The 16046-nt window shown below is 42.2% G+C and overlaps 1 protein-coding gene across 1 annotated transcript; it reads left to right on the top strand.

The window, feature by feature from the left end:
- The first annotated feature begins 2122 nt into the window (after positions 1-2122).
- lbh (LBH regulator of WNT signaling pathway) lies at positions 2123-15704 on the top strand. Its single transcript, XM_088313691.1, has 3 exons — positions 2123-2383; positions 9089-9187; positions 13869-15704. The coding sequence occupies exons 2-3, from the start codon at positions 9110-9112 to the stop codon at positions 14091-14093; spliced, it is 303 nt and encodes a 100-aa protein (XP_088169817.1). The 5' UTR covers positions 2123-2383; positions 9089-9109; the 3' UTR covers positions 14094-15704.
- Positions 15705-16046: the final 342 nt, after the last annotated feature.

Below are 16046 nucleotides of genomic sequence, written 5' to 3'. Positions count from 1 at the left end.
TCTCTCTCTCTCTCTTTCTCTCTATCCATTATTTGTCTTTTGACTCAGCATGAGACTCAACATTGTATTAGTGATTTATGGTGTTTACTGTTTTTATGTGATTAATTTGTTATTTTAACCGTCTTTGTTATTGTATGACTAATTTTTATTCCATGTGCAAGCACTTAACATGCAACGATGTTTGTTTAAATGTGCTCTCGAAATAAAGTTGAGTTACTATCAACACTATCACTATTCCCATCACTACCATCACCTCTACTACCCGTACATCACGACCGCAACATTATAAAAAGCGTAATGAATACTGTAGAACAGCAAATGGAACAGGCAGGGAGGCAGGAAAGTGTCTAACTCCTTCAATATGAGCAATGCAATTAATTTAACAAATTGCTAATATGCCATTAATTTTACCAAGCCTATGCTATGCTAATTAGGATGTAACCAAAGTATTTTTTACATGGCTGCCACAACTCAAAATTTGAAAATGCTATTTAAATCACGACCTGTACACATATACACATGTGAGCACCCATGTGTAAGGCCTAGCATGCATGGTAGGCACACCGATGGCCTCGCTTCAATGCAACAGACAAGAAAGCCATAAAATAAGTTAGCATTCCCAGTAGTCTATAAAAACTCACGTTAGTTATAAAAAAGGACCTGGTGCTTGTCTCCTTTCAGAACCCGCTGTTTATGTGGAGCAGCTGGCCTGCACGCTCTCACAATGCAGCGACAGGGAGCGCTCTTGTCAAAGATAAAGCGTGAAGAATTTTCAGACGATTTAACAGACAACAGCGTCACCATGCGGATATGTTTTGCCATTGCACGAGAAAAAAAGGTTCCGGTGGTCTAATTTTGATAAAAAACGTCGAAAAGTGAAATAAATGTGCAAACTCAAATTGGATTACATCCCAAATTAGACCTGACAGAGACATTCTTTTAGCTATTTCATTTCATGCAAGTGGACAAGCTCTCTTCTTGCCCCACATACTGGTAGTTCAATCGCAAGTCCAAAAAAAAAAACATGTTAAGAGCGTCAATGTTTTTTTTTTCTTCACATTGTTATTTTTGTTTGTCTGGAGAGAGTTCTATTGTCAGAGCCTTCCCCACACTTTACAGCCATAAACAGCATCATTCACGTTCTCATAATTCACCGTCCTACATAACTTTAGAATGCCACATTTTAAAAACTGAAAAAATGGTGGTAATGATGAGACAGCTCACTGTGAGGTTTCATTTTTGTTATTTTTTTAATTAGCAACTCGCAGGGGGGGAAAAAAAACCCTCTCACTGGTGTAACAGTCTTGCGGGCTACTCATATGATCCCTTGGGGTCTTAGTGCTCATTGGCCACTATCATAGTACCTCTAAGTACCTGTACATAAAAATGACGTTTGTCAGTTTTACATACTGCAATATGTGGCAGTGTGAGGTGAATTTCCACTTGAGTGATTAGTATGAGCATCGTAAATACACGAAATGATAAAGCATTGATAAAATTATCCTTCTCTGTCAGTAATATCCTTTCAATGGCAGATGCTGCCACACTGGGTGTATTGTACATAAATCCGACGTAAAACGGCCACAGGGTGACAGTAGAGAACTGCTGTAGTTTAACTATCACCGCAACACTCTGAATTCGGGCTCACCTGCGTTTAAAGTGGGGGGTGGGGCTAGGGGTTATTTTATTAAGCGTGAAGGTCACCCACGCCACCCATCAACATCGTCATCATATAAGGGTACAATGGTTGCATTTTAATGGTGAAATCGCCACATAAAAATCTAGACAGGTGACGCAAATGATGTCATGCCTTTGGGGAGGAAAATATGAATGGCTTTATGGCATCACAAACAAGCTCATCATCAAGTGACTGCTCGTCATTCCAGTCATGCCACGAACGTTTACTTCGACAACCCCGCCTCCATCTCCACTGGGGACGACAAATCGATCGCATCCTGCCTGCCGCAGCATCACCACCATCTCCACCGCACACCAACACATGCAAAAAAATGAGATATGACGGGCGTCGTAACGTCACCGCTTAGCCGACTTTCCAATTGGCTGACGTCTGAAAGGGGGCGGGGCGCTCGCCATTGAGGAATTTGACGGCGGCGTACGTACACACGCCTCCTGGATAAAAAGTGCACACAAGAGTGGCGGTGTCGCGCAGACGAGGAGAGACGAGACAAGATTAGACAACCGGCTCGCAGTTTTGTGGGGGGTTTTTTGTCTTGTCTTGAGACACTTGTGATTTGTTTTGGAGCGTTTTAAATGTGACGTTTCGACGTGAAGTTTAGACATCCAAAAGAGCCTCAAGCTAATTAACATCACTGGCAGCAGGTGCGCTTCGAATACATGTCGGTATTTCTCCGAACTAATTCAGGTGAGTCCCCCCCCCCTTAATGATAATAATCCCGTTTGCGTTGTAATTTGTCTTTTTATGACACTGTGTTGACCCGGTGGTTAATATAATCCAATCAAGTTTAACCAGGTGTTTCAAATCGACTCGTTCTGCGACCCCAATGCGAGCATCAAAGTAAAAAAAACGTATAGGGGGCCAAAGGAACACGCAATAATGTGTGATATTTGTGTGTCCGTGTGTGCAGTGTGTAACAGACACGCTCCAAAGGTTTGTCACTCTTTTTTTAAATATCTTTAGATATAAAAATACATTTTAGGGTTTACGTCCTTCCAGGACCTCCCCCGACCCCCCCCCGCTCCCCTCCTCTACCTCAAACCTCGAGTTGTGTAATGGCTGCAGGTGCACTGCAGTCACTAAAGAGGATGCACCCATTTATTCCATATGCTTGATGTCCATAATAGTTCGCTCTTTGTTCTCACGAGTAAGACCAATCAGATCACTGGTTGAACCCACAACTGTTTCTGATTCTACTGTTGGCCCTTTTGACCTGCGAATATGGGCTATTCGTTCGACCATAGTGCATTGAGTTGATGTAAAAAAAAAAAAGTGCTCACATTTCTATGAAGCAGTTATTTGATAACCTTGATATTCAGCTTGAAGTCCATATACTCGTATGCGCTTTGTCTTGGTACCTCTGTCTCTACCACAAGCAACCTTAACTCACCTAGGATGTTGTGGTTTTTGAGACTTTATATGGTGTGTGTGTGTGTGTGTGGGGGGGGGGGTGTGTGGGGGTGTGTGGGGGTGTGTGTGTGTGTGTGTGTGTGTGTGTGTGTGTGTGTGTGTGTGTGTGTGTGTGTGTGTGTGTGTGGGTGTGTGTGTGTGTGTGTGTCAACCCTCCTTCCTGTCTCCGGGGAGGATATGCGAGCTGCTGCTTTTTCTTTCGTTGGTGAGAATTGTTCTGCAGGTTGTGGCCTCATCCGGAAGTTCAAACCTAACATCTATCTGCACCCCTTTTGCTTCTGCACTTTTGCAATAACGCCAAATGGTCTGAGAGTGGTACAGTTAATTGGAAAGCGACCAATCTTATGAGACTTCATCTCTTTTGTTTTCACTGCCGAGTCATTTCATATTACTCTCAGGGGTCTGGTTATGGTTCCGGCGCAGCCATGTAAATGTATCATAGCTACCCGTGTAGTGGTATGCCTAAAATCTTGGTTTGGTTGGTACTTGGGTTTTAAAACAATCTTTTAATATAGGAAACAACCTGTTTGCTCACCGTGTTCTTGACACGTGAATCGCATGCCTGCACCGTTAAGTTAAGTCGGCGCGTGATCATTGCCGAGAGCCACTGGTGTTCTATATACTGTAGCTTTTCATGCAATGTGTGTACAATTTGGACACTTATAGGACAGAGTGTGTCTGCGCTTTCTACAATGGGGCACACTGTTAAGTCTTGCAAGAGACTTGCAGCTATAATAGCCAGACTGAATGAATGGAATTCTGTATGAGGATTCTGTAATGTGCAACGTAAAGTCCATACTAGTACTCTCTTGCCTCTTCTAAGACAATTTGGTGTACAAGGAGAGCAAATATCTTGCTAGTACGTTTTTTTTTTTCCCCTCCCAGTATTAGCCCGACAACTTTGACACTCTTAGTCCTCAGTAGGAAGACAATTTTAGAATTCTTGTAGGTTGGGAGTGTGCATCTCTCCGGTAAAAGAGGATCTGATGTGCATGTCAGTACATGGGTTGAGGTACGATGCAAAGGCGGTTGAATTTGGAACGATTCGGTTCAATTCAGCGGGATTTCGATTCAAAGCCGCATGGCTCAATTTGAGAGACGATGGTGTAATGAGTTTCGTGATTTTGCCGTTCAAAGCGGCTTTTGTTACACCCCTAAAAAAAAAAAAGTGCACTAGTTGACATCTGCTATTAGTACGACTGATAAAGGTCTACTAGGTCACTATCTAACTAGTTATCTAGCACTTTGCTCAATTGTCAGATATCCAATAAATGTCTTCATAAAAAGCCTCTGGGGCATTCATTGAAAACCCGTGATAAGCATGAGTTTCATGTACTACTATGCACTTTGTTGTCACTAGTAGACAATTCAGCAGACTTGAATAACTCAGGACGAATGAGTAGAATGACTGTCTTGACAGTTTTTTTTTCCCCACTACTGTATTTCTGCACACTACAGAATACATTTTACTAGTACAACTCGGTGCTCTTGACATCTGCACAGTACTACTTGTGATGTGCAAGATATTGGTTTGGGTTTATAATGTCACTAGTAGGTTTAGCAAGTGCGCCGTTTTTCCTCACTGTGTTGTTGTCCTATTTGTATGACAAAAGTTGTGCGGTTTGGTTAAGTTTTATATGAACTAGTATACTCTGACTCACAAGTCAGACAATCCTGTGCACTAGTAGAACTCTTTCATTAACTTTTAATGCGGTAGCTTATTATTAAGGCTGTTGTGGGAAATATTACGAATTGTTCTACTAGTGGCTGAATTGTCTTTCAAGTGATGATAATTGGTGTACACGGACATTCGGATGGATATCAAGGGTATTGAATAAATGCTCAAATGGCGTTCCATACGGACCAGTGTTGGCGTTTCCCTACCAGGCGGACTAATTTGCCAGCCCGCACACTTCCTCTTCATTGTGCCCCCGTTATGGTTTATTAGCCAAATGTTCTGTTATTCTTAGCCAAGCAGGATGTTTATACGATCCCCACGTAGAAATATGACTGGCAAGGCCCGAGTGTTTATCTTTCTTCCCGCTTCTCAGGTTGTCACTGTCGTACTTCCCTGAGCATCCCTCCCCCTCCCCCTCCTCCTCCTCTGCTTTTTGCATGCCTGCCTGGCCCTCTTCTGCATCCCACTCACGGATGAAATGACATCCACGGTGGTGAAACGCTCATCTCTCTCAAGCCCTATTAATATTATTATTGGTTGAAGTAGCTCAAACAAAAATAATGAGAACACTTGAAAATGACCTTGATGCAAGGAAGACGTCTTCATTCATTGAATTGTGAAATGTGGTCAAAGTGAAATAAGAGCTAAGTGAATGAAAACCATTAACCCGGGGGATGTCTGCATTCTGTATCAAGTGGGGAAAAAAAAAATCCTAACACTCCTTGTGCTGAGTGCGACACATGCAGAATAGTCAATCTTCTTATCACATGTAGGAAATCCATATAGCGAAAGCATCCGATTCAGCCTCCTCGCGGGAGATGAGGAGAGGGGTGAAGCGGCAGTAAAAAAGGCCAAAAGGTGCTTGGTTGAATTAAAGTCTGGCAAGCCGGTACATAGCGTCATTTTTCTTCATGCGGGAACTGCTCACACATTCCATGCTAGACAGACAATTTTTTTTTTTTTTTTTTGCTTTATTATAATTGTAGTTGAAGGACACGATTTTGTCTACAGAACAAAAAAAAAACGAATAAAGTCAAACTGTCCAGTTATTAACTTAAAAATTCTCAAATTGATAACAAATCATGGGAATAAAGAGTTGACAGTCGTGTTTTTTTAACATTCTTGACTTTCGTACACCTGTAAAGACCTGGCCAGTTGCAAGATAAAGTATGTCACTCTTAGGCAATTACCCCACCCCCCAAAAAAAATGTCATCTTACCTTCATTCATCGCGAAAAAATGTTTTAATTGGGCACACTCTCTAAACATTCAAATTGCAGGTGAAAAAAGTGAGAGCCGCTCTGTAAAAAAAAAAAAAAAAAAAAAAAAAAAAAAAAATTTGTAAAAAGCTTTTTTTGTTCTCAGAAAGTATTGCCCACTTTTGTTGTGTTCAATTAAAATACAGAATCATGTTTGTAATACACAAAATCCAGAAAATGCCAAAGAGCTCCCATACGTTTAACGAAGCTCAAATGAAGGATTATCAAAAATTACGTTAAACTATACAATACATGCCTGCGAGGCAAGTCACGTGACTAAGACCGAACACATCTGACTGTGCGATTTCCGTTAAGTCATCCTGCGCCGAGAAACCAAGCTGGCAACAAAGATGACATTTCAGGAGCTAATGTTTTAGCCAGTCATGCCGCATCATGCCACCGACATGAATTGATGATGACTCAATTGGATGATCGTCATTCTTTCACAACCACGTTGCGCTCTTGCCTGCAATGTCAGACTTTCCATAAGCGAGCAAAACAGAGTGTGTAATCGGGACTGGAAAAAGTGATTAAAAGGCAGTCATTTTTTTTTTTTTTTTTGTGCTTTAGGGGTTAATCAGCTGCCACTTAGTGACTCATGTCATGTGATGCCACTACCCCCCCCCCCCCCCACTGCTCATTTGAGTGAACTCTTACTGTGCAGAGAGCCAATTTGGAGCTGAACCGTGCAAGTCCTCACGTCCGACGTTACTCTGGTTCATTTGTCATTGGCGTGCCAGGCGGTATGTTTGTTTGTTCATATCTTTGAGCCTTTGGGGGCTCAATTTGTCCCGAGTGATTTGTTCGAACTGATTGAATCAAGTTTGTGTCTTGAAGGAAGCGATTTAGGTGTTAAGATGAAGAGACTACTTAGGGAAGCGTCACAATTTTTTTTTTTTTTTATATTTTGATTCATTGCTTTTTTTTTGTTGTTGTTGTGATGATTGACTTAATCAAATCAGGAGAAGAAATTAAATTGATCCTTGATTTGTAGAAATGGGAGTGAATGTTAATCCATCTTTTCTGGATAGGCTTTGTCCGATCGCGACCAAATTTGAGCCACTTGGCCTTAGACAGACGCCAAGGAAGAAGTTTTCATCATTGCGTGTGGTCGGAGCACGGCAACAAACACGAAATTGTAATCTCACTACTGCACAAGGACCGAACTTGACATCTTTAAAAAAAAAAAAATATATATATATATATAAACGTATAGCTGAAATAATTCATAACAATGGACCTGTTCATCTCTGCTCTTTGCCTTCATGGTGGAATTGCGCTTGAATCAAATGCCTGGTCATGCGCTATAAAGGCAAGCATGTAAAACCTGTCGTTGATCTTCTGACCTCTTGCTCATAGAGGACTGTCGGTGCACGGAGTGTGTTCGACGCAAGCCAGACCTGTGCTCGCGCATTCCTTTGGGGAGATGTTTCATGATGTAATAGTGTTTCACAGTGTGTTCTCTCGGGGCTTTAATGGGCGGCTGTAATTAAAATGCTCTTTTTTTTTTTTAAAAGCAAAATGTTCTAATAAAAGCAGATGCAAGAACATTTCCCTTTTAAATGCCGTTTAGATTGTGGCGAATTGGTTTCAGTGTGACAACAAGCGTTTACATAATGGTACTTATTTAGAAATCATGTGTTAATCACCATCCCCGTTTATATCCTCAAACACGTCTGAGATTTAAAGTGGGTCAAGCCAAATCTCCATTGAGTCGGCTCATGTTGAGCGTCTTGTCATTTTTTTTTTTTCCCTTCCTTTCCAGCCAGCAAGAATCTAAAAGTCCAACCTCGTGGTGGCCGGCGTCTACCACGACATGTTTTACATCAGGCGTGGGCAAACTACGGCCCGGGGGCCACATGCGGCCCGTTGAACGTTTTAATCCGGCCCGCCGAACTTGAAAAAAGTTAAATGAATAAACCTTGTTAACGTTTTATTTTCTAAATAATGTGTTTTTTCAAAGACAGATATATTGTTGTAATGCTTTTGTTCACTTTCATTTAAAATTAAATTATTTTTTTTTTCTCGGATGAGGTGAGGTTACCTAAACACTCCATAAATCTCCTCCTGGTCCGGCCCCTCTGTTAAGTTTTAGAACTCATTGTGGCCCGCCAGGCAAAAAGTTTACCCGCCCCTGTTTTTAAATAGACGTCTCGAGAAGGCCGCCGAGCTTTGCGTCCCGAGACTGCGGGCGGGCCTCGCCGCCGCCAATCGTTGTCGTAAAACTGCAGCAACATACAAACTCTTTAAAAAAAGATTGAACTCACAGGCAACCTCGTGCTGTTTGGAAAGTTTGGTCAAGCTTTGATGGAACACGAGTGCATCGAGTTCCTTCCCCAGTCAAATACCACAAACCCGCCCCTCCCCTGCCCCAATTTCCCCCCTAGCGCACTCTCACAATGACTGTGGTGCAATGCAAAAACAGCCTGCCGCGCTACAGTGCATCAACAGCAAGCGTATGCTCGCTGCGTTGTGGTCGGACCTTGACGGTCGTCACACTTTGCGTTTGGTGGGTTTTATTCTGTCTGCAATGCATGATAGTGTTCGGCATTTTATTCCCCCCCCCATAATTCCACAGGGCATTGACTTATTGCCTTTCTCGTCTGTTTTTAGCATTTTGCCATTTAGGATGTTCAAACGCATTTGTAGGTGAGAACGGGTTTGCCAGTGACAAATATTTGACACAATTTTGGCAGTTCCACACTTGAATAAGTTATAAGAAAAAAAATCATTCATAAATAAAATGTGCGCCTTTACCAAAAAGGTCTGAAGAAGGCCGTCCCGGCTCGAAAATCCAGTTCACGATGATTGGTCAAGGCCCTCCGTTTAGAAAACTCCGAGACGCATGGTCGACCAATGACTTGAGGTGTCATTGATGGTAGTTAAACCTAACCACACGTTTTTTTTTTTTTCATCGTGATCTATTCGCTTTTTAGCAGAGAGCAAAACCACCAATGAGCATTTGGGTCTGTGGATCTTAAATTATTGATGCGGTCCTCCTGTTGTGTTTAATGACAAAAATTTCAAAAAATTTTTTCTCACACAGTTCAGCGTGCCCGTCCGATATATGACTGAGGTGATGATCAACAGCTCCCCCATGGAAGACATGAGGCTCAGTCCCACCAAAGACAGACTCTCTTTCCAGGTACGTTTTTTTTTTTTTTTTTTGCACACTAAAGATGGAGAGATTAAATCACAAATTTGTTTGTGCAAATGTAGCATTTGGTCAAAAAGAGTAAAGTCACATTCAATTTGATTGAGCGCTGTGTTTGTTTGCCATTCCAGATTAGTAGCTATTTACTTTTGGGACCTTAGAGGAAGTCAGGTGGACTGAATACATGAAATACCAAAGTACATTAAAAACAAATTGTATATCCTATGACATCAAACCTTAGTTTTATTTTTGGCACTTGGCTGCGGGAATTTGTCAAACAAAAATTAAATGCATGAGATAATGTCAAAACCAAAACTAACATTTCTTGAAATCGCCCCCCCCCTTCTTTTTTTTTTTTAAAGGGGATATGCTGTTGGCATGTGGACAAAGGCCCAAAAGCATAGGCAAAAAAAAATAATATTGCCTTTGTGGAATAAGAGTCAAGCAGCAAAATCCACCCGATTTTAGCCATCTCTGGGTGCGGCCATTTTGTCTCTCTTTCGTCGACTGAAAATGACATCACAGTCGCTTGGGGCTCAGATAACGACCAATCATGGTTCACCAGTTTTCTGAAGCTGAGCCATGATTGGTCGTTAGCTAAATCTGAGCAACTAATGTCATTTTCAGTCGACGAAAGTGACAAAATGGCCGCCCCCTGAAATGGGTAAAATTGGGTGCATTTTGCTGCTTAAATCATATTCCACAAACGCGATATTAATCAAAATGCCATGTTTCAACTAGTGGGGCTGCGTAGAACATATTCTTGCTCGGAAATTTTCGGGTTGACTTTCCATTTTAATGGAGACGCTGTATTCGTGTTTTTGCTACTAGGTCATAAACACTATGCTACACACAAAAGACTATCAAAATGATACCTCTTGTTTTTGTCTGTGGTAAATTAGTTGAAAATGTCATTTGAAAACGTTTTGAAAATGCAAGACCGACAAAGGCCATAGAATGCCAAAAACGTAAAATTTTCTATAGTCTGGCAGGTGTTTCCCGTAGGCTAAAAAAAAAAAACAATTGTCCCCGTGCGTGAACAAAGGATCATCAAAAATAATATTTCTTCATTTCATGAATGGCAGGGAAGTAAACAAGGTGAGAAAATTCTGACTGCAGTCAGAATCCGACACACTGAGACTCGTTATTAAATGGAATCTAAGAAATGAACTTTCCGTGAAGCGGAATTGCTTTGCCAGGAAATTTGTCGTAAATTGACGCCGCAGCCATCCGCGTCGGGCGAACGAAGCCAGACGCAATTGGCCATCAGGTGGTCTTGACAAGCGCCTTCCAGCCGCTTTGTTTCACTGTCGGCTCAACAAGGTCATCTAAAACACGCAGCTGCTGTACCGCCGTCACATTTCACACCCGGCGTAGACACCAAGGGATTTATGTGACGGAGCGTTTATGATTTGGAACGCCAACTTCGCATCCACTGGTCTTGAAGAGGATGTAGCTTGACCCAGAGGAAGAGGCCGACTTCCCCTCGCCGTTTCGCACACCAGCTGCCTCGTCCCGTCTGAGGGGGGAGGTTGGGGCGGGTGTCGGGGAAACGCGTGCAAAGCGAGGGTGCTAAATTGTGTCGTCTTTACCCCCACTTAAGCGGAACGAGGGACAAAGAAGCGCGAGGTGCCACTTCTGACATCAACTTTGATCGGCCTGAGTCCGAGTATACACTTAGGACATGAAATTCTAAATACTGCTCACACCTTTGGCCCATCTGTCTAGTATTCTCGGTTCAAATGTGCTTGTGATTGAGTGAGTTCCTCGTTTGGAGGATTTTAGGTGCCAAAACATGAAAATGGCACAAATAGCAGATCCTGTTGACCACTCGGACTGTGTTCTGAATCCATCGCTATCCACACTTATACAGAGTAGCGTGACTTTATTTTACAGTTTTATTTGAATGTGTAGAGAGCAATGGAACATTTGATCTTGGAACGATTAATCACACTTTCTTCACTCGGTTAGTTTAAAAAAATATCCATTTGCTTTTTCCGTGACAATCGCACCATGTTTTTGTGGTTCACTTAAAAAATATATCTTAGTTGGGATACTGCGTGTGGAGCCTCAAATCCCGATTGAGGGTCTCACTTTTTCTGTTGCTGCGCATCTGGAGAAGTGTTGCGAGGGGTCTCCAGTAGTATGCTTACCACTTGGTCACTTTATCATTTATTGCAATTTAATTCGGACTGTCCTGACATACAAAGTTATGAAATGCGCCAATGAACTATTTAACACAGTGGTGTAAGAATTGCGGCTCACTATCGAATATCGTTAGAATTGATTGATGGGATAGTTTATTTTGTTTGTCGTAGTGTCTCACATTTTTTTTTTCCTGTTTTACTAACCTACTGTTTCGATATTTATAAAAAAAAAAAAAAAAAAGAGAAATACACACGATATTGCTGACGTTTTTGTAAACGGTCCCGTTTGCAAATATCTTAAATAAAATCGGTATACTTTCGTTCAGGACTACAGAAATCAGAAAATTATGGGATATGGGCAATGTCAAGTTGAGCGCAGACTCTGAACGATTACTCGATTTTTGTCAAATAGTTGACTCATTTGATAATCGATTAGTTTTCGATTTTTAATTTTGACAATTCTCATTAGACATGGTCATGTGACGCAAGATGCGCTAAATTACTTGCACATTTGTTTTTTTTGTTTTTTCCACTTTTAGTTCTGATCCAGATGGGATTGTCAAACAACTTCTGCTGCCTTAGCGTAAATTAGTGATGTACAACTGTGTGTAGCGATTTGGGTCCATGTCACCGCCTCAGCAACGGAACTCTGTCGTTAACCAAGGAGCCCTTTTGTATATTTTAAATTTGATGCACAAGAGTAAATGTTGAAGCATTCGCAACAATGACTTTCTCAAATGTCCGAGCGTATCGAAGTCGCGCTGGTTTGGTCCTGTTGGTACACAACAATCCCGAAATAGCAACTTGATGCGCTGTCGTCGCTTCCTGCCGCTGTAAGTGAAACGAGTTGTGACGCGTGTCCAAAGGCAAAGTCATTCCATGTCCAACCCCCGCCCACCCCGTTTCGGTGAGAATAAACTCCCAATGATGGACTCTTATGTTTTCCTAACCTGATAAAATTCTCACAGACTGCACAGAAGACATATTTTCTGTCTTCTCATGCGTTTGATGGAATTCCTGGAGGCTTGGCCACAGCTGCACCCCCCCCCCCCCTCCCTTTCTCCCTCGTCTCTTCTAATGCTTACTTTCCACTCGGCACTTTGCCCAGACGCTGACCCACCACCCTCAAACGTCTCAGAGTGAAATATGCAGGTCTAAAAATATTCATCCACTTTGTCCAAACAAAAATGCTGTTCTTGGACCTGGAGATCACCCCCCCCCCCCCAATCCGCCCCTTGGGTTTATTCGCCGATTCCTGAGAACGTGCAAAAGATGGATGTTGTCAAATCTCAAATAATCTCTGCTGTCTGGGGCTTTGGCCAAACATTTGACCACTCAACCTCATGTTCTTTCCTCAAGCTTTTTTTTTTTTTTTTTCCTCCCAGCTCAAATGAAATATTCAACACTCAATGCTGATTTTTATTTATTTAATTTTTCATAGTGTTGTTTCAGTATCTTTTCCGAATTTACTATCGATTATTTTTGCCCTTGTATAATCTTCCGTGCTATACCGGATGAGTTCATAGCAAGCCGTGAGCAGCTTGGCATGCCGCCCCCTCGCCTGCAAAGCACTTTAGATTAAACACGATGCAGCGTTTTAGCGCAAAGTCCGTTGGACATGTTTAATTTGCCAATGATGTAACTCGTTATGTGTGCTAGCTAGGACCGATTTTGTGGCAAAGGAAAGTGCTGGAAGAATATCAACAGCCGCCTTGAATATCCAGTTACCCGGGGCGAAACGGTGCGCCAAAAATTGGGTTGGGTACTTTCCTCGGTTTTAAAGTTACTGAATTCATTTCAATTCACCTGAGTGAAATGAAATCAACATTTCGCTCGTCGTGATTTCAGAGGTAGAGCTGCACTGTATTTGTTTTGTGGTGAGAGCACACGGAAATTATACTTTTTGTTCCTTACCTAATGTTACATGTTTGAGGTGAGGTTCTGACTACGTGCATCGTTACAACCTAACCAATTATTGGATTATCGAATAATCAGAAGAAAGTATTTTTCATTAATTTTGTTATTGCGTAAGAATTTTTTTTTTTTTAAATGTGAATTCATTTGTAATATGACTTCCAACTGTTTTTTTTCCCCATAAATTCTGATTCAGTTGCTTGTGTGGTCTCTAACGTGGCAGAAGAAGACAAAAATGTTGGTCATCGTTTTCCAAAATAAAAGCAGATGATTTTTTTTTACTAAAAACAAAAATAATCAGTCGGCTTTCATGAAGGACTACAGAAATCAAAATTTGACTTGTAAGTGGCTGAAATCAGAGGTTCTGGACGATTTTAAGATAAAGGCCCTAAACAAAGTAAAAAAAAAAAAAAAAAGTTGTCAATTAATTTGATCGATTAATCGATTAAAATTTTGACATCACTGAGTCAATGATTCTGCTTCAAACCATGTGAACTGATAGTGGCCGGATGTTGGAAAGTTCGCAGCCACCATCTCTTATATAAGATGTATTTTTTTTTCCTCACAACACATTGTTCCTCTCACGCTGATGTAAAACTTGTCCTCGGCAGATCTTCCCCGACCCGTCGGACTTTGAGCGCTGCTGCAAGCTCAAAGACCGCCTGCCCTCCATCGTGGTGGAGCCCACAGACGGCGAGGTGGAAAGCGGCGAGCTCCGCTGGCCTCCTGAAGAGTTCCTGGTCAGCGAGGAGGACGACGACGACGATGAAGACGAAGCGGAGCCCAACCGCGGCGGCGTCCAAAACGGACAGGCGACGCCAAACTCCCAGCACTAGGAGCCACGCCGTTTATTCCGATGTCCGACCACCGCCCCCCCACCCCACCCAGTTCACGCACTGGTCACGCTGCACCTTAAATCTTTCCGGCTGACACCACCCAAAAGAAGCAATACCCGCATTTTGTCGCACTGCCACTCAATGGGGACGCCGTTCGCACAATTTGAGAACAGACTGGTTGTTTGGACTGCGCTCACACTGGGGCCGCTAGATGGTTCTCGACACCCCCCCCCCCCTCCCTCCCGTCCTCCTCCACCAAAAGCAGAACTTGCTCTTACCCCTACAGCTGTATGTTCACTCTCTGGATTGCTGTAAAGTATGTGTCTTTGCGCGAGAATGTTTCGCTGTTTTGTTTGATGTTGTGGGTGTCGAACGTACTGAGGACTTTTTTTTTTTTTTTCCCGGATCGAAAGTTCACATCTTTGTACTACTTGTGAAGCGCTAGATGTTATCTAATAGATTTTTGTAAGTCACTACGGGAAGTAGTAGCACGCCGATGTTAACTAGTGCAAAGTTTGCTTCACTAGTAAGACATGGTAGTTCTACTAGTGAAGACAAAGCATATGAGGCCGTGGACATTTCGTTGCTACTCTATCCCCACTCAAGTCGGTATTCAGCGCACTAGTAGAATGACCGTCTTTGCTACGTCATTACTTTACATGACCGCCATCTACTATTAAGCTAGTGGACATTCTGTGAATAAGCCACAACTACGAGCAGGCGCTTGGATGTTGCTAGAAGCGAATTGCATCTATGAGTGGGGCCTAGTGATGTTACTAGTGCAGCACAGTAATTTACAAGCAAAGTGTAAGTGCATACTAGGAAGCCAAAAGTGGCACAAGTAGTTTAAAAATATAAATGTCACGAGTAAGACAATCGCTTTATTGGTCGTCCTGAATTAGCTTGCTAGTGAGGAATAAGTGTACTAGTACATGTATCTTACGTTGGCCTCAAGGATATGCAATAAAAGTTCGAAAGGTGTTTTAAACATTGATAGGATATCTTTAACCATTCAGCGGACTAGTAGAGCTTTTTGACTAGTAACGTCAAAACTACTGCCTTCCGCTCCATTATGCACACTAGTAGTCGGATATGCTACTAGTATTGCACAACTATTATTGACTACTACTAGGGTCCATGAGCCTTTCAGTGGGTGACACGTGGCTCCTCAATGGGTCTAGTGGTTGTACTAGTGACGCATGTTTTCCTGCTACGGATTACAGTTGGAGGCCAAAAGTAGAACTATTGTGGAAAAAGTTTGCTAGACAGCCTTTTCTCTAGTGCGCTGAATCATCCTAGTATTGACGGCATCATGGTTTTACGGAAGAAATCTGCTTTAGTTGACAACTACGTACGTGCTACTTCTACTAGTGCGCTTCACTGCGGCGGTTTTAAGCAAGTGAGCGCAGGAAAGGAGGCTAACGTGCTAACCGGATGCTATATTTGCTCGCTGTGGGAAGCCTTACGACTTGACCGCGTGCAATTTACGACAGTTCTGATTTTTTTTTTTTTTTTTTTTTTCCCGCCCCCCTCCATCGAGCTAATAACGCATAATGGATCACGTCGCAAGTAAACACGCCTTTCTGTTCTTCCAAGTCTTGTTTTTTTTTTTTTTTTGGGACGCTACTGTGGGATTTGTCACCACGTAGCTTTGATATCTAGGCTATTCAACACATTCACCTTTATCAAAAAGTAGCGTTGGTTTTGTCCACTTGTTGGTCTTCATTTGTGTGGCATTAGGGCTGTGTACAGGATGTCTTGTCTTTGTTATTTGCTTTTTTTCTTTTTCCTCTGTCTATAGCCAAGCAGGTTGTTTTCATAAAGCTCAGGGAGAATAGCTGCCATCTTTTTTTTTTGTCATTGTATTTAGAACACTGTTTTTTTTTTCCCTCTCTCTCTGTTTCAGAGGCTGTAAATAAAGTTGAATTTGCTAACCCGACTGTGTGGTATTTG

This window comes from Idiotropiscis lumnitzeri, chromosome 1 (genome assembly GCF_059441095.1).
Source record: "Idiotropiscis lumnitzeri isolate Australia: NSW breed Sydney's pygmy pipehorse chromosome 1, RoL_Ilum_1.0, whole genome shotgun sequence".
Lineage (NCBI taxonomy): Eukaryota > Metazoa > Chordata > Actinopteri > Syngnathiformes > Syngnathidae > Idiotropiscis > Idiotropiscis lumnitzeri.
This window is presented reverse-complemented; position numbering and strand designations above follow the sequence as displayed.